Raw genomic sequence first — 25438 nt, 5'->3', positions numbered from 1 at the left:
TCCATCTCCCTGGATATGTGATTGGTCTAAGATACACAAACATTAATACAACCTGGGTCAATCAGAGACCTCTTCTGGGATTTATCTGGCTTGAATAAATGTATATTAAATACATCAAAGCAGAGAGGGAGACATCTTTTTTCCTCTGGGCTTACCAAACTGAAGTCAGCGTAAAGTACTCTGACCCAAGCTCTCCCCACCTCTCCGATACGGAAGACAGTGGACAATGGGCCAGAGAGAAGCACAAGTGGAGAAAGGGACAGGCCTAAGGCTATCCTTTGAGCACCTGGATCCAAGCAGAGGTGAAGCCAGATCAACCCCTATCCTTCATGACTCAGGAGCTAATCAATTCTCTTTGGGGCTTCAGTAAGTTTGATCTGTTTCTGCTGCTTGCAATTGAAGGGGTACTTACATGATAGAGGTGAAATGACTTGGCAGTAAAATACACAAAACCAGGTCTTACTGCCACCAAAGCTCACATTCAATTGCTGCTTCCTGCTTGTGGGATCAGAAGGGCCAATGTTTGCAATACAGTATGGAGGGGCTGAGCAGCTGGGAGAGGCTGTGGGCGAGGGAACAGCAGCAGCCTGAGCCCTAGGAAGCCTGGCATGAGAGAATTTTGAGGGAAACCACTCAACCCAACCCATCTGGGGACATTGTCTCACCTCAGACCCCACAACCCTTACATGAAATTCAAGAGACATAACAGGATGACGACATATTTATTTACAACTGGACCAAAAAGGCATACAGGCATTTTTTTAATTAAAAATAATAATGATGATGATTTAAAAAGTCAGAAAACTTGGTGATGTCTGAACCCCTTATGAGGAGTCCATTTCCCCACTCTCCCCAGAAACAATCTCCTTCGGGGGGAAAAAAATCAAGATTTGAATGCACGTAAGACTTCAATATCCTTCTCTACTACTTGGGTTCCCTCTTCTCCAACCTGATTCTTGGTGGACGCCGCTTGGCACTGCGGAGTCGCCGTGAGGCAAGAGACTGAGAAGTTCACTGGTTTGACTGGTAGAGCTGGTGAGGGCTGCTGGGAGGGTCTGGGGGGAAGGGTGTTCCTAGCCTAACCAGCATCCTGAGCTCTGTCCTGTGGTGGGAGTCCCAAAGGGGCCAGCACAGGGTGAGGGCTGCTGGGAGAGTCTGGGGGGAAGGGTGTCCTAGCCTAACCAGCATCCTGAGCTCCGTCCTGTGGTGGGGGTCCCAAAGGGGCCGGCACAAGGGTGAGGGCTGCTGGGAGAGTCTGGGGGGAAGGGTGTCCTAGCCTAACCAGCATCCTGAGCTCTGTCCTGTGGTGGGAGTCCCAAAGGGGCTGGCACAGGGTGAGCGGCTGTTACTTCAACTCTAATCCCAGAGTGGGTTTGGCCTCTTACGACTTAAGACCAAATGATTTTGACGTGAACAGGGGCAGGCAGGGGGTCAGGAAGGGGGGGGGCGGGTGGGAGAGGAGCTAGGGCAGCCACGTTAGCTCTCTCCTGCCAACGTGAGACTGGGTTCCTTGGCTATTCCTAGGATCTGGGGAAGGCATTATAGAACTTACCTTCCATCTTCCTTCTCACAGTTCTCTGGAAATCCCAAAGAGGAGGAGGCAAGAACTCAGACAGAGTGGAGGGGATGGGTCTGGCTAAAAGAGCTGTGTGTGGGCACTGAGGCCTGGGACCCCAGGGAGAGAATGCCTCTGCCCAGCCACTGAAAGGAGGGGACCTGAGATCACAGAGCCCCCTTGTTCTGTCTGGGAGTCGGGGAGAAGGGGACCCATCACCAGCACGCTTTGGAAAGAGCAGCAACCTCCTGCAGAAAGGGCTGGGGAGCAATCCTGATGGGGTGAGGACCCTGGCAGCCTTAGCCACCCCTTCCCAGACACAGATGTAGGTGCTTGGCCCTGGAAATACTTAGCCCCAGGCCCAGGGTTTCTTGGCACAATGCTATGGCCAGTTCACTTCAAGTCTCTTCCTCCTTGCTGGGTCGAGCAACCTCCTGCTGCTCTGAACTGCGGTGATTCCTGCTGTCCTAGGGCTCTTGGCCCCAAGTACATCCACATCCAGGGCATTTTCTTGTAGCAACCAAGCCTTGGGCTCGCTCCTGGTGACAAGTTGCCCCAAAGGGCTGACGGAAAGCCTGGCCTCAGGCAGCCCTGGAGGAGGCTGGGAAGGGGATGGGGGAGGAAACAGGGCTGGTGGAGCTGCATGGCACTGAGGACGAAGTCCAGGCTGCAGCTGTGCTTTGTCATGGCGTCAATGGTGAAGACGAGCAGAGAGAGGCTTGGAAGCGTCAATGAAGCCCCCTAAGGCCCAGCTTCTCCTCTTCCAGGTAGTCAGGGGGTGGCCAATAGCCCCGAGGAACTGAGGTGGAGACAGTGACCAAAACCCAGTATCTCAGTGGATTTATCCATCCTGGATCCGTTTGTTAAAAAATTAAGGAAAAAAAGCCTCGAACCAAAAGTAAACCTGAACAAACAGGTTGGAGAGTTCCTGCTGGAAGGAACTTTCTTAGCGCTGAAGAAAAAACAACCCACAAAAAACTCATCCCACACAGAACTGGAACAAGATGATGAAGAAAAATCAAGATTTATCTACAGGTCCTCCCACCCACCATACAGCCCCAGGATCCAGGAACACCGTGCCAGGAGTTACATTCCAAACGAGCAGGAGTTATTTTATTTTGCGTGCCTGCAGTTCCCCACGCAGGGTGGCTTTCCTGTCCAAGGACAGAGTGGGCCTGGCCATGGTCCACCCCTATCAGTCTATCTTCACGGCAGCGTAGATTTTGCGGACAAACATGTAGGCTGCGTAGAAGCCGATGGTGCCCGTGAGCAGCCAGAAGGACAGGACCATGAGAGCCGTGTAGCCAAAGTAGAGGAGAGAGGGGATGAACTCGACGATGTCCAGCTGGGGCACAGGTGGGACAAGAAGAACAGATGGGTGGATATTTAGTGCCAGGCGGCCATGAGAAACTGTGGGGCCCCAACCCTCACTGATCTAGTGGTTGAACTGAGGCCTGGCTTGGAACAAGGGCTTGCTCCAGGTACGCAGCGAGGCGCTGACGAGATTCACAGCCATGGCTAACCTTCGTGTGTACCAGTATCACCCTGTATACTCATGACCACCTTGTACATTATTATTCCCATTTGACCGATGGGGAACAAAGGGGTTAAACAACACCCACAGCTACACAGCCAGGAAGTAGAAGGTGCTGGGATTTGAACCTGGGTATAGAGGGCCAGAAATCCAAGGCCCAATGCCACTGTCCCAGGCCATTTCTTGTGGCGGTAGGAGGAGTCTTCCTAGGGAAGACTGGGAGACAAGCTGGAATGCCATAGGCAGGAATGGCCATAGCTGTGCCACTTCCTGGGCCAATGGGCCATCTCTAGTCCCCTGAATAGCAGACTCCTGGATGGCTAGAGGAGCAGTCAGGGTTGGGGGTGTCCAAAGCTCCCAGCTTTAAGGACCAGCATGCCACCATCAGCCTGCCTTGGCCTACATTCCTCTCCTCCAGAGAACGCCTCAGTCACTTCCATTAAAATCTCACACCGATTTTTATCTCAGCACATTTTAGACTCCTTTATAACCAGGGCGGAGGTTAGAGTTCTGGGAAAGGATACCAGCATCTGTGTTATTGTAGTGTTTCCTGGGACATGGAGCTAATCTGGTGCTCTGGTACCATGACATGACAGTACACCAGGGCTTCAGCGGGGTTTGTTCTAGGGCTCATGGGTAGGCATGTGGTCACAAAATGACAGAAACCCAGCAAGAAAATGATAAAGGCCACTGTTTGAAACTCTTTCCCTAAGAGTAAATACCTTTAAACTGGGAGTAAAAGCCATATTTGTAGGCTCAACCTCCATCTCTCCTTTTAAACATTCTCGTGGCTGGACGGGGGCAAGAGCAAGGCGAAGGGCAGGGTGGCGGTAAAAAAGGAAAGGGACAAAGGCAAGAAGGCAGAGCTGGAAAGGGCTTAGACCTCACGCAGGCCGAGGCCCTCATTTTACAGAGAAGGTAACTGGGGCCAGAAGAAGGGGTTTTGAGAACAGAAAAGGCAGATTGGGGCAGAAAGGAGGAAGGACAGGAGGCTGTGACATGATCTCAGAGCCTCAGTGTAGGAGGCTATGGTAGCTGGGTTTTGTTTGCCCAAACTGTTCCCTGTCTTCCTTCTTCCAGGTATTTTGGGGAACCCACTCCCTACTCTGTGGTTCTGTTGCAACTGTCAACCCCAGCACAAGACTAAGCTAGTCAATCAGAATATTCCATCTGATTGGCCTTGGTGAACCACTGAGGGATGGGCCTGCAACACAAGCAGGGCCAATGAGATCTTCCCTGGGACTGATATATAATGGTGAAGGAAAGACTTTTTTTCCTTGGATCTAGGCCTGCTAAGCTGGAAAGAGGCTACCTGCAGAATGAAGCTAAGCAAACATACAGAGCCGAGGTGGGACACAGTGCCCTGGTATCATTTGCAGTCCTGGATCTATCCATGCTTCTGGCCAGAATTCCAACTTCTTAAAACTTCCAGTTATATCAGCCAATACACTCCCTTTTGCTTACACCGGTTTGAACTGGGTTTTGGTCACCTGCCACTCAAAGAGTTCTGATTCCTATAAGCTGCATAGGAGGGATATCAGATTGGTTCCGGATGATCCTGGGCACATGGCTAAGGTCTGAAGATAGAAGTTACAGGGATGCAGATTTCATCACGGATCAAGGAAGGCCTTGATAACGGTAGGAGCTGTCCAGAGCAAGAATGAGTGTCAGGAGGAAATGTCCTCTCTGTCAGTGGATGTGCTAGATCAGGAGTTGGTAAACGTTTTCGTAAAGGGCCAAATTACAAATGTTTTAGATTTTGCGGGCCATACGGTCTCTGATGCAACTACTCAAGCCTGCTGCTGCAGTATAAAAGCAGCCATAGATGACATGTAAACGAATGAGCATGGCTATGTTCCAGTAAAACTTCATTTACAGAAGCAGGCCTGTTGGCCCAGACTGCAGTCTGCTGACCCCTGTGCTATATCATCGTTTGCTGGGACTGCTGGAGGGCAGGAACATGGTCATCTAGAAAGAAGAGTGAACACTGTACTAAACGATCCTTAAAGTTCTTTCCAGCCTGATATTTTTGGGAAGGGCATTCCAAGCTTCAACCAACCAACCCACAACTCCATTTTGGGAATAAACCCTGGTTGCAAGCAGGGGACTACTTTTGTCTGGGCTTTGGAGGCCCAAAGCCCAGGAGACAGGATTGTTTTCTCTATAACCTCAGAGGGAGGGGCCCACCAGTTACCCTACACTCCCCTCAATGGACCATCTGGTTTATGTGTCATTCATGAAATAATCAAAACTGTTCTGGGGATCGTTTGTATTCTTATTCACGCCACTCTTGGGGGAAAATGAGCTCTGTGAGTCTGCCCGGGTCAGGGAAGCCTGGCTCCCTTTCTCAGCCCACACTTCACCTCTGGCAGGCGGCAGAACACTTCACCTCTGGCAGGCGGCAGCAAGGCCTCCTGGATGCCGGTGAAGCCCTTCCCGCCCTCTCCTTACTCTGCAGAACTTGAATGGCGAAGCCTTCAGAGACCGGAAGCCCGAGGTCCTAAATTTAGGTACTAAAGGCTATTTCAGCATTTTCCACTTTTAACTCCTCTCATTAACTTTCTTTATTCTTTCGTTTTTTTGTTCCTCTTTTCTAGCTTCTTGAAGTGAAAACTATTATCAGACTCTCTGATTTCCTAAAAAATGCATTCACTGTTAGGTGCCATGTTTCTTTACGTGCTGCTTTGGCTGCATTGCATAGGTTTTGCCATGCAGTCTGTTGTCATTTATCCTGAAGGCTTTTGTCTCCCAAACATAGAGAACTGGGTCCGAGAATACAGATTTTTTTTTTCCTAAAAAGACACATGTTCTAGAACAGCAGCAGTTCTAGCATGGCTTTGGTCCTCCCCTCTCTCGGTGGAAAAGATCCACATGCTTGGTTTCCCATCCCCCCAGCACCCTCCTGCCCCGAGAGGCAAAGGGGCTCCCTTAAGGAGGGCAGTACCTTGTTAACAAAATAAAAGATGGCATAGACCAGGACGTAGAACGCAGAGCCCCCAGAGACTAGGAAATTCCTCCACCACCAGCGGTAATCCTGAGAAGAAGCAGAAGAAGGGTCACCACTGGCTCCAAGAAAATCCTCTTCTGCCAAGTTTCACGGTTGCCTGAGGAGCTAGAGACTGGGTAGGAACAGTAATGTCTGGGGCGATGGAAATGTTTTCCATCTCTGCCATGATGGTAGTTACAAGATTGTTTCTAAAAATTCATAAGACTGTACATTACAAGGAGTGAACCTGTGTTTATAAATTATACCTCAATTTTAAAATAGTCAACAAAAAGGAAAGAGTAGTAACAACTACGAACATTTCCTGTGTAAATGCTTGCCATGTGCCAGGCACCTTTCTACACGCTATGGAGAATCAGCTCATTTAATCCCTGCGCCAGGCACCTCAGGCAGGTCCTATTACAATCCCTGACTTACTGGAGGGACAGAAGGCACAGGGAGGTTAAGCAACTTGCCTGGAGCACTAAGCGGAGGAGCCAGGACTCTAAGCCAGGCTCTTGTCCAGAGCCCTTGTTGACCCCTCCTGCCAAGAGCTAGTTCCCAGTGGGAGGACGGATCACCCAATCTGCATGAGCCTGTTGGAAAAACTACTACAGGAATGGACTCAACACTGATAAGCCTAATGTCCTCTCGTGACGTCACAGTGACAACTATGCTGCGAGGTAGGTATCCTCAACTCCAGTTCAAAGCTGAAGAAATGAAGGCTCCGAAAGGAGAAGTAACTTACTTATTCAAGATCTCAGAGCCAGGAAAAGGGCGGACCATACTGGAAACCCAGACTAACCTCTCTGCACAACTTCACTAACCTGTTCAAGGCCGGTTCCAGCCCCCCCCCCACCTCCTGGCCCCACTGCCCTCACCTCTGCACACAGCTGGAAGTACACCATGACGATGCTGATTTGGGAACAGGACACCACCAGGATGATGAAGACGAGGAACAGGAAGCCAAAGAGGTAATAGAACTGATTCTCCCAGATGGCCTGCAGACAGAGCAAAGCTGCCCTTCAGCAGGCCTGCCTCCACAGCTGCCTCTGCCCCGGCACACCCTGCCTGGTCTCAGGAATGCCATCTCTCAGGAGCTCGAGGACTGGCATACTGCCTCCCTCCAGAGAAGGAATGGAGACACCCGCACGACACCATCAGGGCCTGTGGCCTGGCATGTGGCTGGCTGCCCCTCCTCCCTAGAGCAGAGGGTGAGCTAGGCTGGTCTTGGGGAGGGGCTAGGCATAGCTGAGCTTGCTTTGGGTGGGTGCCAGCCTGAACTTGGCAGCTTGTCCGGCACTGCACTATGTGCCTTATACATCTCCACATGTGATCCTATGAAGCTTGGCCTTTTAGGGCTGAGGCTTAGAGAGGCTGGGCGACTGGCCCAGTATCGCACAAGCAGAATGAAGGAGCCCTCTCAGGGAGAATGCACAGGCCCCAGGGCAGCCAACCCATCCTTTGACCCTCTTCTGGGCAGGCTGAGAGGGTGAGGAAGACAGGACCACTCCAGAGCAGTGGATACTTGCCCAGTACCGACTTGGTGTGAGGGCCTATCTGCGCTGGGCACCAAGGTGGGTCAGCCAGGCCTGCGTGACTCTAAGGAGCCCTCCAGCCAACTCTTGCTTTGGCTACCAGGGTACTCCTGGGATAGGAGTAACCATCATCACCATCTCTGCACACCAAGCACTGTGCATTTCACAAACATGATCTCATTTCAGCCTCACAATGACCCTATGGATTAGGGATCACAACCCCCCATTTTCCAAAGAGTTTTGTGTAACTTAAGTAAAGACAAGTAGGGACTCAAAAACTGAAGCAGATGCAACAAAGATACTAATAATGGTGGTGATTGATTGCAACTTTATTGAAGCAGTTTGCATTTACTGGGCCCTTCCCACACATCAGATCCTGTACCCATAGCATATCTCACTTAACCTTCCAAGCCATTCTGAGAAGGGAGGACTGTCACTCCTATTTCAGGGTGAAGAATGGGGGCTCCGAGAGGTTAAATGGCCCATCTGAAACCTCACTGGCAGTAACCCCGCCTACTGGATGGAGACTAGGATGGAGTGGGTGAAGCCTGTGTGTGCAGCAGAGGGTAGAGAAGGGGCTCAGGCCACAGTACTCACACTGAAGATGAAGAAAAGCTCGATGAACATGGCACCGAAGGGCAGGATTCCAGCCATGAGGATGCTGCAGCAGAAGGGGAGGGTTAACACTGCCAGGAGAGCCAGGCCATCTGCAAGCCCCAAGCTCCCTCCAAGCACCATGAATGACAGTGCTTACACAGGTACAGGGTCAGCCACCTCTTTTGGCATGCTTCTGTACCATTAAACCCCTTGAGAGGGAGGAAGGATGGGGATCATTCTCCCATTCTCCCCATTTTTTACAGATGGGGAAACTGAGGTGCAAAGAGGTGAGGTGATTTGCCTGAGGTCTAAGTAGTGGTTTAATCTGTCTTACCACCCCCTTTCATCCCTCCCCTTCCCTATCCTGGTTCCTAGGTTCACACCAAGTGTGGCTACAACCCTGTCCTCTTTAGCTTGGAGTGGAAGCTAAGCTTTCATGAAGTCTACTGGAACTGGCAGGAGCTGCAGGAACAGGGGTCACAGCACCCTTGGGGACAGATTACCCTCTTCCATGTCCCCCTAGGGAGATAGCTCAGGGCACTACTGGTCTTGCCCACCCTGGAAGCCCCCTGCCCAATAACTCACCCTACAAACCGGTTCATGTACCACCGCTGTTCGGGGATCTGCCGGGGAATCTGGTTGGTGCGCACAGGGTTGTCATATGGCTGCTTGCGGAAGCCGAAGTAGTAGCCCAAGTAGACTAGGGGCAGGGAGATCCCAAACCACATGCACAGCAGAGCCACCATGGTGGGAAAGGGCACCTGTGGATACAGTGCCCATGAGGCCCCCACAAGGCCCAGGGGAGGCTAAGGAGGGGTCCCATGCATAACAGGGCCACGTGAAGAAGGTCCTGCAGGCACAGTCCCCCACAGGGCTCCCGTACTCAAGGCCAGGACCTCCTGGGGCTGGCTCCAGCCCTGGGGAACAAGTGGAGAACAGATGGGAGGGGGTCATTTGGGCTCCAAGTGAAGAAGGAACCATGGTATCCCAGAGGAGCCAGACATCCAGGATGGAAGTGGGGACAGAACAGGGAGAGAAAGGACTGAGAACATGAAAGGGTCAGGAAAGGAAATTAAATGTGGTACATTAAGAAAGAAAGAAAAAAAAAAACTACATAAATAATGTGTTCCCAATTTTGCTAAAATAAAACACAATATGTTAAGTGAAAAAAGCAGGTTCTAAAACAGGCACCTGCAGGCAGAGTGGGTGGCAAATGCCTGCCCCACCTCCACTGCAGCCCAGCTACTTGATGAAGACCCCATCGCCCTCACCCCAAAGGAGTTCAGAACCCTACTCGGTAAGTCCCAGGCAGCTGCTAGCAACGGACTGAGGCTGGCAGGGTTCCCTGTCATTCCCACAGTTATGTGTGAGGCTTTCCATAAAGAAGAACCTGACAGAGACTCTATTTTCCTGGCTAGCTCGCACCCCACACGGGTCACCACATTAACAGAGTGGTCTACGTGCTTGGGCCACCAGTTAAAGAACCTCCCACAGACGTTCCTCCCGTTTTTGTGACAACAGGGGTGCTCTGTGCTGCACTGATTTTGAGGCCCATAACATCCTTGGGCAGTCTGGGTATGCTGGGGAAATCAGCTAAATGACTGGTGTCTGCAACACCTGCTGTGAAACTCCTGTAAGGGAGTGGTGGTAAAGGTGGTCGCTGAGATTAAGGGGGACTCGTTATATTTCTCCAGTTATGTGTGACCTAACACCAAAGCCCCAGGAACTAGTGCGTGGCAGCAATAAACTCCTTGTTCTATCAAAAAAAAAAAAAAACCAAACAACAACAACAAAACCACTGTACACATAGAAGGGTTCCCTTTTTATAAAAACACCCCAATATTTACACGGCTACATGCTTGGAAAAGCCTATGCCAAAAAACAAACAGTATTTCCTCAGGTGGGGTGTGGGGAGATTAGAACCGAGCCCTCGTTTTCTTGTTTTCTTCTGTATGGTATTACGTGTGCACAAGAACTGTGCAAAAAGGAAGAAATGAATATACGTAAGATGTATAGGACAGTGCTTACTGCAAATCAAGCACCGTATAAATGCTCATTAGTTTATAATTTTAAAGTTATATAACTCCATTTTAAATGTATCTACAAAGGATGGAAAAAACGTACACTAATCTACATAGTATTTATCCATGGGTGGTTGAGGATGTGTTATTTTCTTCTTTAACTTCTCTGTACTTCTCCAAAATTCCTACAATGAGTGTGTAGTTCTTAAATGGGAGAAAAATACTGAGACAGAGAGAAGGAACACAGGTATAGAAAATGGAGGGAGTCAGAATGAAGAGCATGACTCCGGGCACCTGCAGGTAGAGGGGATGGCAAATGCCTGCCCCACCCCCACCGCAGCCCAGCTACTTGATGAAGAACCCATCTCCCCCACCCACAACTGAGCTCAGAAACCTACTCAGTTAAGTCCTGGGCACTGCTAGCAATGGACTGAGGCTGGCAGGGTCGCCGCTCTAAGGGACAGACAACCTCATCTTCCCCTTCCTCCCTCCTCGATCTGCAGGGGCTGGTGCTGGGGCATAAAGCCCTGTTTTGGGATAGTGACCTAATACACTCACACCAGGCCACTCTCCCTTGGTTGAGAACAAAGGGAAATTCCCCAGTTGACCCCTGGACTGTGGAAACTTCCCTTTAGAGAAGTGAGCTTTGGCCAGCTGTCTGGAAGAGCCCGCAGGAAGGCCAGGGCCAGGGCAGGGCAATGGATGGGCAGAGCTGGGGAAACCCCAGCTAGCGCTCAGCCCCAAGGCTGGGAACAGAGCTCTGACGACTCAGAAAAGGGAAGGGGAACAGCAGGAAGTGACCTGGGGAAGTGGGGATGAGCACAGCAGACTCTCGCTTGCTGGGGGAGGGGAGGGCACTTACCGCTCCTGATGAGTGCTTTCCCCAGATGAAGCAATTTAACACGAAGCAGATGCCAAACACCACCCCAGGGTACAGTGTTGCTGTCTGGAAGTAAGAGGGGCCAGGATGAGGAGCTGCATCCAGGCAGCTTCCACCTGGCCCAGTAGGCTCCCAGACCAGAGGTTCTCAACCCCTCCTGCCTTTCAGGACTCAGCTCAGCATTGTTCCTTCCCGAAAGCCTTTCCTGACCCCTAGAGTGGACAGGCCTCTTGTTTTATGTCCTCTTAGATCCCTGAATTGCCCCTTTCTTGCTCTCGTCCCAGTTTGTAATTATGTATTGCTGTTATGTCTCGCTTACTGATGTACTCCCAGCACTTAGAACAGGGTAGCTGCTCAATAAATATCTGTTGAATAAGTGAACAAATGAATAAAACTTTACAAAACATGTATGTCTTGGCCCCAACCCAGACCACCTGGATTGTGACAGTAACATAACGGCAGATAAGCTCTAACTGAGCCTTTGAGGTGGCAGGCGCTGGGCTCTACACACACCATCTCACCCGCTCCCCGCTACCGCTCCCCGCTACCGCTCCCCGCTACCGCTCCCCGCTACCGCTCCCCGCTACCGCTCCCCGCTACCGCTCCTCACTACAGCGCTAGATGGGAAGGACCATCATCATTCCCTTGTATAGCTGAGTACACTGAGGCCCCGCGCTGTTAACCACCTCTGTGCCCCCGACTTTATACAGCCAGCTAAGGGTAGAGCAGAGGTCCCAACACAGGCGGTCTGACTCCAGTGCCCAAGCTCTCAGCAAACTGCGGCGTATTCTATTTAGTCAGAATCTTTTGGGCTAAGCCCAGGCATGTGGAACCAAAGTTCCCAACCTACCATCGAAGCTCCTTCTTGCCATGCTGGGGCCTCCAGGGCCCAGGCTGCTGTGGCTGCCTGAGCATCCATGCGGGTCACTGACCACACTGACTGAGACTCTACGACCTGGTGCTCAACCTCCACTGCCAGTATCACCTGTGGCCCACTGTCCCCGGCACCTAACCACTGGTCACTCACTGTTCCTGTATATCCCCATCCCTGGGCCTTTACATAGGTGGAGCTACCAACACCTCAGAGCCTCCACTCCCATAATCCTTATGGAAGCAGACTGCCACATCTTTCTCCCATGGAACAGTGCTGTGCTGAGGACCTGACATGCACAGTCTCTTTCCATCCACGCAACACCCCTGAGAGGTAATTATCCCCAGTGGAGACATGGGGAAACTGAGGCTCAGAGGGCTGTTCAAGGTTACCAGATAAGAAGAGAGCCATGACTGTAAACTAAGCAATTTGAGAACCTGAGACCCATTGCTGGCTACTTCCCTCCAGCTGAAACCCTCATCTTTGAGGACCAGCTCAAAGGTCTTTTTTTTTTTTAAATTTTTATTGTGCTTTAAGTGAAAGTTTACAAATCAAGTCTGACTCTCATACAAAAATTTATAAACACCTTGCTATATGCTCCTAACTGCTCTCCCCCTAATGAGACAGCACACTCTTTCCCTCTGCTCTCTCTTTTCGTATCCATTTGGCCAGCTTCTGGCTCCCTCTACCCTCTCATCTCCCCTTCAGACAGGAGATGCCAACATAGTCTCGTATGTCTACTTGATCCAAAAAGCTCGTTCTTCACCAGTATCATTGTTTATCCCATAGTCCAGTCCAATCCCTGTCTGAAGAGTTAGCTTTGGGAATGGCTCTTGTCGTGGGCTAACAGAAGGTCGAGGGACCATGACCTCCCGGGTCCTTCTAGTCTCAGTCAGACCATTAAGTCTGGTTTCAAAGGTCATCTCCTCCCTTCTTTTGTACTCCTGCTTTACTCTGTTGTGTAGCAGGCAATTTCTCATCTCCTTCCTGGCTGAAATTTATGGAGTGGGCACAGTGTTAGATACTAAGAGAACAAACAGGAAAAAAAGTTCCAAAGAGGAAGACAGATCTATAAAAGTAGAAACAACACAAAAGGTACTACTGGTAGGCATAAGGCTCTGCCCAGGCTCCACTGGAGCACCAAGGCGGACACTGAGGTCAGAAAAGGGAAGGAGGAGTAATGTTGGAGCTAAGACTTAAAGGATGAGGGGACGCCGACCAGATGGGACAAGTGAGGAGACGGGAGGTGGCCCAGGCAAAAGCTGGAGAAAGTGCATGCCTGCACTGCTGTGGGCTACAGCAGACGCCCACTGGTGGAGGAAGGCAGGCCACCAGGGAAGGGTCAGAATCTTACAGGGCAACCAGGAAGGTCAAGGGTCCAGGTGAGATGCAAAGATGCCTGAACTTGGGTCTGAGCTCAGAGATGAAGAAAACCAGAAACCAAAACCACTGCTGTCGAGTGGATTCCGACTCATAGTGACCGTATAGGACAGAGTAGAACTGCCCCCATAGGGTTTCCAAGGCTGTAATCAGTACTGAAGCAGCCTGCCACATCTTTCTCCCACGTAACAGCAGGTGGGTTCGAACCACCAACCTTTTGGTTAGCAGCCGAGCTCTTAACCACTGTGCCACCAGGGCTCCTTGGAGATGAAGAGGTGGGAGGAAAGTCTGGAACATTTAGCAAGAAAACCCTCAACACTTGATGTCTGAGAAGAGGTGGGACACAGGGGAGTAGGAGGAGGAAAGGAAGCTACCAGGTTTCTGCTTGGGGGGCTAGGTGAATGACCCTACCACTGAATGCCAGCAGATGGTTTGGGGCCGAGACTGGGCTCATGATGAGAGCAGATCCTGGAGGGTATGTGACGGAAGACCTCAACTGAGAAGAGCCTCATCAGTGGAGGAAAGCAGTGTGTTTTACTCCTCTCTAGATCCCAGCTCATAGCACTCAGTGGCCTGAGAAAAATACCTGCTATATCAAGAACTCAGTAATTTCTCTTTGATTCGTCCAGAATAATCACCATCACGTTTCTTCTTCACTGAAAGCCTACTATGTGCCAGGGCTACTGCAGCCAGAGCTAGGGCAGCCTGACCTCTCCCTGGTCTTTTGACAGCTATGAAAATGGCTTCCAAATGTGGGGACTAGAGGGTTCTCTGAATCCAGCCACCTGAAGGCTTTCCTCTAAGGGCCTTACTTGCTCTAGGAGAAGGGGCTGAGGGTTCCCCAGGAGGTGATGTCTACTTCCCCGTTTTCCTCCAGCGTCTATGGTCTTTTTTCCTGTCAAGCTCTCTCCTGGCCACCAGGAGAACAGAGAGAAGGGCAGTTGTCCTCACTGAAGAGGACATGAGGCATTGAAGTCTGGGACCCAGGCTGATGGCAGTATGGGGCCTGGCCTCTTCTCTCTGTTGGGCAGGGTACTCTCCCAGCAGCCTTGCTGATCAGTTTTTGACCCTAAACTTTGACACCTGGGCTTGATGCCTACATTCTGTCATTCTAAATTCCCTATTTCTTCTCTTGCTTAAGCCATCAAACAATGTAGGCTAAAATCATCTAAATTCAAATCCTTTTATTTTATGGTTGGGACAACTAAGGGCCTAAGAGGTCCCTCTGCGAGCCTGTGGCTAAGAGCCTAGTATTCCTGACCCTCGGCATGTTGTTGCTCAGCTTCTGGCCCTGAAATCCCCCCAGGGCCTGCCTCCACTCCTCCACTTTAGCTGCTCTGATTCCTGGGCCTATGGCCTCTGCCCAGGAGGAAGCTTCTCGGCTCCCCACCAGATGCCAGGGGGAGGTTTAGGATACTTACACAGAAGGCTCCTTTCTTCCACCGGTGGCCTTTTAGAGTGCGGTAGAGACGACCAGCAGAAAATCCACCAAACACCCTGTGGGAAAACAGGAGGGATCCATAGCACAGGGACCTGTCAGCTGGAGGGAAGGAGGTCTGTGCCAGCCCCGAGAGCCCGCACACTCATACCTACCCCATGAACATGAAGAGGAAGCAGGCCGTGGTCATGAGTGCTCCCCGGCTGGAGGGTGACAGCATGCCAAGCATGGCCACAACTGTGGAGGTAGGGAAGAAGGGGAGAGAATGTCAGGGTGGCTGATCATCAGACCCCCAACTTCCATCCTATGCTAACTGACAGGGTTCTTTCTGACCCTGGCCTTCTCAATTGCATAGTCCCTTCTCCACTACAGGGTCTTCGCTGGGGTTTACAGGGTTGCAGCAGCTACTAGGCGTTCACTGTCCTTCCCTTACTTGCAGCTTCCAGCCTGCAGGGCACCTGTGACAAACCAGGCACTAGGTTAAGAGCATTATGGATGCCAGTTCACTGAACCCACCTATCAGCCCTGCGAGGTAGAGGCTACCTTCCCCATTTTTCAGATGAGGAAACTGGGGCTCACAGAGGTTAAGTGGCTCGCCTGAGGTCACAAAGCTTGGAGGCATGAGGCTGAGATAGAAATCTAGTAGACTGACTCCAGAGCTGCCTGTAACGAATATACAGTAGTTTTTTGTTTAGGAAAAAAGACCTGATTCCAGTCCCAACCCCGGCACTGACTAGCTACATGTGACTCTGGGCAAATCACATAACCACTGTTGCCATTCAGACTGCTCAGCTGCCCAAGGAGGCCAACCTTGCAGTACTGATGTGGCACAGCTTCAATGATAGGGCGGACGTGGTGGGCTCTGTGCACACAGCTGGGAAGCTGTAAGAAGGGTCACTGTGACCAGGGCCTGGGGCTGATAGGACCCATCCCTCTTGCTAGGCTGGATGCCTCTCTGGCTCAGGAATGCTGAGATGCCCACCCAGTGCCAAGCGCTTGGCCCCCTTCTCCAGGGAGGGAAGCCCAGCCTGCTCTTCCTGAGGCATGTGGCAGAGGCAGCCACACCTCAGAATCAGGCCCCATGGCCCTCTCGCGACAGCCCCACACCCGGCCCTGCTAGGCACACTCACAGATGACAATGAGTATCATACAGAAGAGCTGAATGCCTGAGCCCAGCAGGGAGCTGAGGATCATGGGGTACTGGGGCGGCCTGAAGACGTCGCCGTGCACCAGCTTCCACCCTGACTCTTCCATGGTGTCTTCCTGCAACAAAGGGCCAGAGTGCATGCAGTTCTTGGTTGAGGAGGCAGGTCCTGCAGGGACCACCCCCAAAGACCTATGTCACCTAACCTGGGCTGAGGGTCCCTCGGATGCCAACCAGCCCCTGTCTGAACAGTCAGAAAACACAGGTGTGTCACTTACAGGAGAAAGTGCTCCTCAGAAAAGTATCACTTGGAAAAGGAAGGGACAAACGTGATGGTGACAGCTGAGTAAAAGGAAAGTCTCCTCCCCAAATTCCACAAACCAAATGCATGGGAAGAAGTCATGTAAAACACACTAACACATTCACCACAATAGTTTTTGGGTGGTAAGATTTAGAAGCAATTTATTATTATTTTTCCTGATTACAAAAGTAGTATGTGTTCTACTTGTACAATTAAAAAAAAAGTAAAAAAATCTGTTTTTAGTATAAAAAACCCCGTTGCCATCGAGTTGATTCTGACTCATAGTGACCCTCTAAAGGACAGTGCAGAACTGCCCCATTGAGTTTCCAAGGAGTGCCTGGTGCATTCGAACTGCTGACCTTTTGGGCAGCAGCCGTATCACTTAACCACTACCCACTAGGGTTTCTGTTTTTAGCATATGATACGAAATTCAAACGAACAAAAAGAAATAAGTGTTTGTTATAGAAAAACTTTTAAAAGTACAGAAGACATAAAAAAAAAAAAAAAAAAAAAAAGAATAACGATCTACACTCCCACCAGAAACCCTGGTGGTGTAGTGGTTAAGAGCTACGGCTGCTAACCAAAAGGTCGGCAGTTCGAATCCACCAGGCACTCCTTGGAAACTCTATGGGGCAGTTCTACTCTGCCCTATAGGGTCGCTGTAAGTTGGAATCGACTTGATGGCAACAGGTTTTGGTTTTATACTCCCATCACTTAATGACACCACGGTTTTTTCGGATAAATTTTCTTTAGTCTTTTATGTACGTACACACATAAACGTACACAGGCAGTCCCCGGGTTACGAACCTCTGACCTACAGACGGCTGGTACTTGCCCTTTAATGTTACGTAACTTTGCAGTGACTTTGAAAAGACCGACTCAACCGCTACTCGAAATGAAGTCTTCATCACAATTACCTTCACTTGATGCAGGTGAAGCTTTTAAATCACTGAAAAGGCTTCGAGCCTTCTCTTGCACTAACGTAAGGCTAAACACCGTATGTACCTGTTCTCACTTACCTACAAATTTGATTTAAACACACAGTTATGAGTAGATCATTTGGGACCCAGAGATTGTGTGTATACAATTTTGAACCCATAAAATGGGGACCATACTACATTTCCTCTTTGTCATTTTTGGCTGATATTTGGCTATGAGATTTCCTCATGTCAATAGTACTCTTTGAAAGTACTATTTTAATGTCTGCACAAGTTTTCATCGTACAGCTGTATCATAATTTAACCTCTCTACTGTTGTGGGAAAATTAGGCTATATCTAGTTTCTTTCAATTATAAATAAAGCTGTAATAAATATCTGTGGACCAAGTCTGAGGTGTGAGTTTTTGATCCTTTGGAAGAATTCTAGAAAAATTACACTGTCAAAGTAAGCTAATTATTTTGCAGTTCTTGACACGTACTGCCAACCGCTTTTCGGAAAATAAATTACACTGCCATGGGTGGTACATGGAAACCCTGGTGGCTTAGTGGTTAAAAGCTATGGCTGCTAACCAAAAGGTCAACAGTTCGAATCCACCAGCTGTTCCTTGGAAACCCTGTGGACTAGTTCTACTCTACACTATAGGGTCGCTATGAGTTGGAATCGACTCGATGGCAGTGGGTTTTTTGTGGTTTGGGTGGTACATGAAGGGACTTGTCTCATGTTAACCTTGTCAACAATCAGTATTAAAAAGACGACTGTGCTCATTTGGGAGTCCCTCCTCACTGGGCCTGCCCTTGGCCTCCCAGCCCCTCCCTCCCCCGCCAAGACCTCGTACAATGTCATCCTCCTTGTTGTAGTTGGCGATGTCCTTCCGGAGGGTCCGGATGATGATCATGCTCAGGATGCCTGAGACAGACAGGGGCGGGGAGGAGTCGTCAGCACCGCCAGCTCTGTCTACTGTGCTCCACGCCCTCCTGTGGTTTGGCGATCTAGTGTGTGACAGCCAGCATGGCATGGCTTCCTTCCTCCAGCGGAAACTGGCGGTGCAGCCGTCTCAGGTCCTCTACTGAGCACAGCTCCACCACAGCTGCCAGGGGAGGGGTGCACGGAGGGCGCAACCAGGCAGGGGAATACAAGGACTGCTGGGATGGGTGGGAGAAGCCAAAGGACACTGATCGTATCCCAGGCAGAGCATTGTCCCACCTCCTCCATGGGTTGGTCCTGCTAACTTCTCCAGCCTCATCTTCTCCCAGGCTCACCTCCCACTCGTTTCTAATATTTCTTGCTTTTAGTTACAGTTCAGAGCATCATCTCTCTCTCCCTTCCTTTCTCCCCTCCTCTTTACCCTTGCTCTTACCTTTGTCCATAACAACCCTCCCTACCCTAACTCCTTCTCATGCTCCAAGACTCAAACTGGGCATCTTCACCTCTCTACACGCCTAAGCGGTTCTGAGGCCCCATTTGTGCTTCCATAGCACCCCGCGGTCAGGCAGAGTGTGGCGGGTAAGAGAATGGGCTGTAGGGCCTTGAGCTAAGATACTTAATGCTTTCAGGCTTAGCTCATGGGTCTTCAAGGATTAAGAGGTTCGTAAAGTGCTTAAGCTTAGCAGTTGGCCCTGCAGTAAATGCTTAATAAACAGCAGCTAACATTATCTCTGGTAGACAGTCCTGGCGATCTACTTCCGAAAAATCCGCCAACGAAAACCAGGTAGATCACGGAGGTCTGACCCCACTGTGTTGGGGCTGGTGTGAGCCGGGGGCCAACCTGACGGCAGCTAACAACAACACCGTCTTTACTTCCCAACTGAGAGTGAAGGGATTAGTTTCATTCCACCTCTGTCCACCAGCCTTCCCCTTGCTCACCACCCTCTCGCAAACTGGCTTCTGGTCAAGCTTGTCCCACGGCAGGGCTGTGGTCCTTGCTGGAACAGTCTTTCTCTGGGTCTCTGATTGGACGCTCCTCCTATCAGAGAGGCCTTCTCTAAAGTAGACTTCATCCTTCCCTTAACTGATGCGCATTTGGCTGCCTCATTTATCTGCTTCATAGCACTTATCGCTAACTGGAACTCCACTCCGCATGTGCCTTTTTGCCTCCCTCCCACTACTAAGACATGGACTCCTTGGCGACAGGACCTGGGTTGGGCTTGCTGAACACCATACCCTAGCATCTGGCACAGAACGCTCAACGACAAAATCTCTGCTGAATGAACCTTATGAAGGAACACATAAAGAGATGTATTTGTCTTCCTCTAGTGAGCTCTCCAGAGTAGCCTGACTCTTGCTCATCTGTGTACACCCGATGTCTGTTTTTGACCCACACCTGGCCCTGAGAACACCTTAGCAGTCCCCCATAAGTGACAGATTACCTCAGTCCCTCATCCCCTGGCTCTCCCCACCTGTTGACTCATGAGACCTCTCACCCGACAGGAAGAAGACCACCACAACGGAGTTAATGATGGAAAACCAGTGGATCTGCACGTCACTCATGGTCAGGTAAGTATCCCACCGGGAGGCCCATTTGATGTCACTTTCCTGGTGGGTGGGAAGAAGCACTGAGAGTCAGGGGTCCTGCTAGAGGACTCCTGGGCCAGACCAGAGCCCTCCTCCCCTGCCCTTGGACTCCGGACGTTTCTTACCTCCCAGTGTACAGAGTAGGTAAAGAAGAGCTGATTCTCTTTGGTGGGGTCAATTTCTTGGGGTGAGGAGTTGGTTCCCTCGGGCAGGGTGCATGAACTCTTCTCATCTGTTTTGAGGTCTGTGAGAGACAAAGACTCGGTCTATTCCCGAGGGCTTGCACGCTGCTGTAATCCTGGCGCTCAGCACCCAAGTGGAGGTTGCTATGGCTGGCAACAATGGCTTTTAAATTGACCTCCCCAGAGCCCTGACCTCCCAAAGGGCCTTAGGGGCTGCAAACAGGTGTGTTCATGGGCAAGAGGGGATCTGAGTCACTCGTTTAATCAATTGATCTTCCCTTACTCAGTTCACACGTCCACTTAGTCAATCCTGTTCAACACACAAAACGACACTGACTTATTCTATCATACATTCATCATTCAATCACTCCTTCAAGCACTTTAGTACTACAGCTACTGGGATGCTTCTTTCAGGCATTAATTCATTTACTCATCTGTTCATCCCATTATCCATCTGTTCATTCAACCATCAAACATAATAAGCACCGACTATGCGCCAGGTACTGTGCTGGGTGCTGGCCACAGTCTCTAACCTCAAAGAGCTGGGGGGAGCAGACACTTTCAAATCATCACGTACATAACCGTAAACTGTGTATGAAACTCACTGAAGAAGAGAAACTATGGTGTTCTGAAAGTGCAGAATCTGTTTTACAGAAGACTTCTGTGTGAGATTTTATTTGAAAAATAGTTCTACAGATTTAAAAAAGAAAAAAGCTAGAAAACCGGCACCATGGACAAAAAGGCCAGGCCTGCTTGACAGCAGAGCACCCTGGGGTGAGGGAGGGCTGACAGGTGAGGTGATGCAGGACCAGGTCCTATGAGGCCAGGCTGTCAAATTCCCTCACAGCTGCAGACTCTGGGCAAATTTTAGTTTATGCCAACCATTCACACAGAGGGAGCAAAACAGAAAAAACTTGCCGCCCAGTCTCTTTGTATCCCTGCCCCTTGTTCTTCAGCCCAGGGTGAGCTGGCTGGTTCTTATGAAGAGGCTCAGTCCAGCCTAAATTGCAGCTTGATCTCGGCCACGTCACTAACCTCTCTGAGCCTCCGGTTCCTCATCTCTAACACCCACATACCTCCAGGGGTTGCCAGGAAGAGGTAAGAAAGGTAAGGTGCCCAGGACACAAAAGATGTCAGCGCCCCATCCCCTTCTTGAATGGGAATGCAGTGGCCCTAGCTTGGCTGGGCCCACATGCCATTAACTGGGCCCCATCAGCCTGGAGAGCATTTCAGGGGCCAAGAGCGAGAAGGCCCTCGGTGTGGAAGCCCAGCCCCATCCAGCCCTGCCCCTTTGGCCATACCTCCCCACTCACCCTCCAGCCTGATGCTCTGGGGAATCACCTCGAAGCGGACGACACGGTATGTGTGCTCTTGGTCCTCTTCCACATCCTCCCGGTGGTAGTAAAGGATGAACGAGAGGTGATTGTGCAAGTAGATCTAGAACGGGGCAACACAGACAGTAGAAGAGCTAGCAGCCAAGGAACAACCAGGAAATCATCCAGGGGACTGCTCCAGGCACGGGCCTCCCCTCCCCAGCACGCTCAGCTGCGCCAACCTTCCCAAAACACTGCTCCCATCATCTTGCTCCCTGCGCTTACCAGATAAAAGCCAAATCCCTCAGCCTGGCTTCAGGGCCTTCTATCTATCATCTGACCTGAGTATATCTGCTGTCATCATTTTCTAAGCCACACGAATCCACCTGGTATCCCCAGCCCTTGCCTCCCCCACAAACAGTCCTGACTCTGCTTCTTGTTCACAGCACTCACCCCAACTGGAATGCCACCCTGACTTCACTCAGTTCAAGTCCACCTATTTTCAAGGCCCACCTCCTCTGTGGTGGCCTGAACGCACAGTGAGTTCCCTCTGAACTCCTCTGGGATTGACAATCGGCAAAGGCCGGTGGGACTTAAGATCCAGGCCTTACACTGTCAGCTCTCCTCCCAACTAGGATAGAAGCCCTTTAAGGACGGGGCTGTGCTTCAGAAGAAACGCTTCTGTCCTTTACTCCTTAAGTGATATCTACCAGTTTAGAAAACTAGAAAGATAAGCAAAGAGAATCACTGTTACAGTCATTGCCGCTACTAGCATATTTCTCAGGGGCTGTGCTACAAGGAAGGAATCCTGGTGGTGCAGTGGTTAAGCACTCGGCTGCTAACCCAAAGGCTGGCAGTTTGAACCTACCAGCTGCTCCGTGGGAGAAAGGTGCAGCAGTTGGCTTCTGTAAAGATTTACAGCGCTGGAAACCCTATAGGGCAGTTTTATTCTGAGTCAGAATGGACTCTATGGCAATGGGTTTCAGTTTTGTGTTACAAAGTGCTGACATGGATTATCTGATTTTCTCTGCAAAACAATCCATTGGGGCAGATATGGTTATTAGTACATTTTAAAGATAAGGAAAGGGAGGCTCAGAAAGGTGAAGCCTCAGGCTTGACGTCACCCATGCAACTAGTAACCAGTGTAGGCAGGATCAAAATCAGGTCATGACTGCTACTTAGCCCTCTCTCCTGTACATGATGATTTTTGTTGTTGTTGCTGTTACTTTTAATCTTATACAAATGGAATCTGACCTTGTAGGGACACTGCCTTTCACCTCCTTGCAGCATTTATCACAGCCTGGCCCAAAGCACTCAGACCATGCCCGGGGTACCAGAAGAAGCTCCCCTTGGCTGAGTCCCACCTTTTCTGTATCATGAGCTCAGAGCTAAATGTTCTCCCTTCTCCATGGCCCTGAGTGCTTGTGACCTGTGCAGTGTGGCTCTCCAGCTCTCCGACTAAGTAGATAAGAGATACTCTACCTTGTTGACATCTGTGAAGCCAAGCCGGTAGCCATGTTCAAACTGCACATCTTTTTCCTTCTTCTTGTCGTCGCTGTCTCGGTTGGCATAGAGCTCCAGCCGGGTGGCCACAGGCAGGTTGTCGGCAATGCTGAAAACCCAAGGCCCTGCTCAGTGCCCTTGGACTGCCTCTCTCAGCACTGCCCTCCCCTACATGAATTCAGTGCCAGCAGGCAGCAGAGGCCAACTTACAGGTGGACATAGTAGTCCTCCGTGATCCGCTCGGCCACGAGCCGACTCTGTTCCACCGTCAGGGTCATGGGCTTATTGGACTGGCCGCATAGAACTTCACACTTCTTCTCGCTATTCATGAGAACCTGGAAAGGGGTGTTGACAATCCGGTCCCCTCTCAGCACCTCTCCTGCCATAAGAGAGACAGATTGAGCTCAGAGCTTCAGCTCTGAGGTTGCTGAGGTCAGTAGTCACACAAACAGAAGCACAGGGCAGGAACAGACTTCCACGGGGTGGAAATGGGGAGAGTGCTGACACGTTGCAGGGACTGCAATCACTGTCACAAAATAGTTTGTATATAAATTTTTGAATGAGAAACTAACTTGTACTGTAAACTTTCACCTAAAGCACAATAAAATTATATTAAAAAAAAGACTTCCAGGGCCTTCGGCAGTTCCTTAGCTTGGCATTCAATGCCCTTCCCCACCTGGTCCATGCCTGTCTAACCTTCCACCTATCACTCTCCTCTCCTCCTTTAGGCTCTAGCACCACCAACCTCTCAGAGCTCATCAAACATGCCACATTGCTTCATGCCTCTGGACCTCACCCTCTCATGCCTGGAATACCCTTCCCTGCCCTATGCTCCTGGAAAACTTCTCCTCACCTTTCAGGCTCACTTTCTATTTCACTCTCTCTGGGAAGCCCTGCCTGACCTCTTCAGGATAGAGCTTGTCAAGCCCTCCTCTGAATTCCCTCCAGGCGGAGGCAGCGTCACGTAGCAGTGAAGACAAACCAAAAACCAAACCCACTGCCTTCGAGTCAATTCCGACTCATAGCAACCCTATGGGACAGAGCAGAACTGCCCCATAGAGTTTCCAAGGAGCACCTGGCGGATTTGAACTGCCAACCTCTTGGTTAACAGCCGTAGCACTTAACCACTATACCACCAGGGTTTCCAAGCAGTGAAGACAGTGGGCTCTAACTCCAGGTCATCTGTGTTCAAACCTGGCTTTGCCACTGACTAGTTGAACAATCCTGGATAAGTCACTTAACCTCGCTGAGCCTCAATTCTCCCAACTGTAAAATGGGGATAGAATACCCACCTCCTGAGAAATAAAGGCATCGGTACAAATAAAGTGCCAGGTACAGAATAGACAGGCAACAAATACTATTACTGTCATCAGCATCACCTCTGCACCTTTTCATACACCAGTGACAGTACTTTGTACAATGTACTGCTATATTTATGCTCCTGGCTCCCCTACCCAATGCTGAGCTCTTTAAGGGCAGAGATTGTTCCCTATTTTTCTGTCTTCAGACCCTGGTTCAGGCAGGGAGGGGAGGAGGATGAAATCTAACACCTGAGATTTTTGGCCAAAACATCTTTTTACTTAATGAACTGGCAGGCCCCTTGCATGGCTGCTGCCTCAGAATAACCTGGTGCCAGATGGTGTGCTAGCAGACACTAAGCAGTGAGGGACTGCCAACTAAGTCAAACGGCACTTTCTTTCTGAGCCATTCTAGCAATCCCTCTATGATGATGTGAAACCCGGGCAAGCCGAAGGAGACTAACACCTTCACATACACTTGGTTTAACACCTGCCTACCAAGTGTAGACACTTGATGTGGCACTCTCTGCCTAGTCATTCACTGACACACAGACATGGACCATGTACTAGCTATGTACCAGGTCCTGAAGATATCATGGTGAACAGGCACACTCATGGAGCTTATCTAGTGGAAAGACAGATTCTGATTAAACACAATAATGAAAATATATCTCATAACAAGAGGAACGTGCTTTAGACATGGGGAAACAGGTTTCGGAAAGCTTCCCTGAGAAAGTAGGGCTTGAAGTGAGCTTTAAAGGAAGAGAGGTGTTAGCTAGGTAAAGAGATAAGGGAAGAATATTCTAGAAAGAAGGACCATTATGTCCGTGTGGTTACAATGCAGACAGCAAGGGGGAGAGTGACTCAAGGGGAGCAGGTGAGACAGGCTAGAACTAGACCTCATGGGGCCTGGGCCACACTGGAGTTTTGATCTTTATCCAGAGAGCAACAAAAGTTAATGAAGAGTTTCCAACAAGGCCAGGGGAAGATGTTACCTGATCTGGCTACAGAAAGATCACTGAGGCAGTTTTGTGAAGAAAACATGGAGGATGCAAAGAACTGGCTGGAGGCCTTATAATGCAGGTGAGCCTGCAAAGCCCAGGGATTGCCTGGCCAGAGGACAGCAAGGGCACCAATAAAACATCTCTATGGCCCACTGCTGCAATGATTCGGGTCATCCTCTGTCATTTTACAGATGACAAAGTGGAGAATCAAAAAAGGACAGCGACTTGCCCGTGATCATAAAAATGGGTGTGAGTGTGCTAAACACCTGGGCTCTTTAAACCAGGCCGGGCTGCCCACCTCTGCTCAGGTCAGCAAGCAGCTTGCCTGGGAGAGAAAGAACACACAGACTGCAGAACACAGCTGCAGACAAAGGTAGGCAGGTATCACTTCCTGATATTTGGAAATTAAATTTAAACCAAGAAAGAGGACATATTGGTCTGGAATG

General features: G+C 50.2%; 1 protein-coding gene across 5 annotated transcripts in view; it reads right to left on the bottom strand.

Annotated features, from left to right (window-relative positions):
- Nucleotides 1-703: 703 nt before the first annotated feature.
- Nucleotides 704-25438, bottom strand: part of TM9SF4 (transmembrane 9 superfamily member 4) — a 50570-nt gene continuing 25835 nt past the window's right edge. For 3 of the 5 annotated variants that reach the window (XM_064275941.1, XM_023550126.2, XM_023550127.2), the window contains 16 exons: nucleotides 22901-23069; nucleotides 22670-22799; nucleotides 21188-21311; nucleotides 19818-19936; nucleotides 19602-19713; nucleotides 18017-18087; nucleotides 15928-16060; nucleotides 15314-15460; nucleotides 14953-15034; nucleotides 14781-14856; nucleotides 11091-11174; nucleotides 8793-8968; nucleotides 8208-8271; nucleotides 6954-7073; nucleotides 6034-6123; nucleotides 704-2900 (listed from right to left, as the gene is read on the bottom strand). In XM_064275941.1, the coding sequence (XP_064132011.1) occupies nucleotides 2751-2900; nucleotides 6034-6123; nucleotides 6954-7073; nucleotides 8208-8271; nucleotides 8793-8968; nucleotides 11091-11174; nucleotides 14781-14856; nucleotides 14953-15034; nucleotides 15314-15460; nucleotides 15928-16060; nucleotides 18017-18087; nucleotides 19602-19713; nucleotides 19818-19936; nucleotides 21188-21311; nucleotides 22670-22799; nucleotides 22901-23069 (1847 nt within the window). In that variant the 3' untranslated portion in view covers nucleotides 704-2750. The remainder of the gene's footprint in view (nucleotides 2901-6033; nucleotides 6124-6953; nucleotides 7074-8207; nucleotides 8272-8792; nucleotides 8969-11090; nucleotides 11175-14780; nucleotides 14857-14952; nucleotides 15035-15313; nucleotides 15461-15927; nucleotides 16061-18016; nucleotides 18088-19601; nucleotides 19714-19817; nucleotides 19937-21187; nucleotides 21312-22669; nucleotides 22800-22900; nucleotides 23070-25438) is intronic. The other 2 variants (XM_023550129.2, XM_023550128.2) reach the window with 2 other exon arrangements.

This window comes from Loxodonta africana, chromosome 24, assembly GCF_030014295.1.
Source record: "Loxodonta africana isolate mLoxAfr1 chromosome 24, mLoxAfr1.hap2, whole genome shotgun sequence".
Lineage (NCBI taxonomy): Eukaryota > Metazoa > Chordata > Mammalia > Proboscidea > Elephantidae > Loxodonta > Loxodonta africana.
Note: the sequence above shows the minus strand (reverse complement) of the source record. Positions and strands in the feature narration are given on the sequence as shown.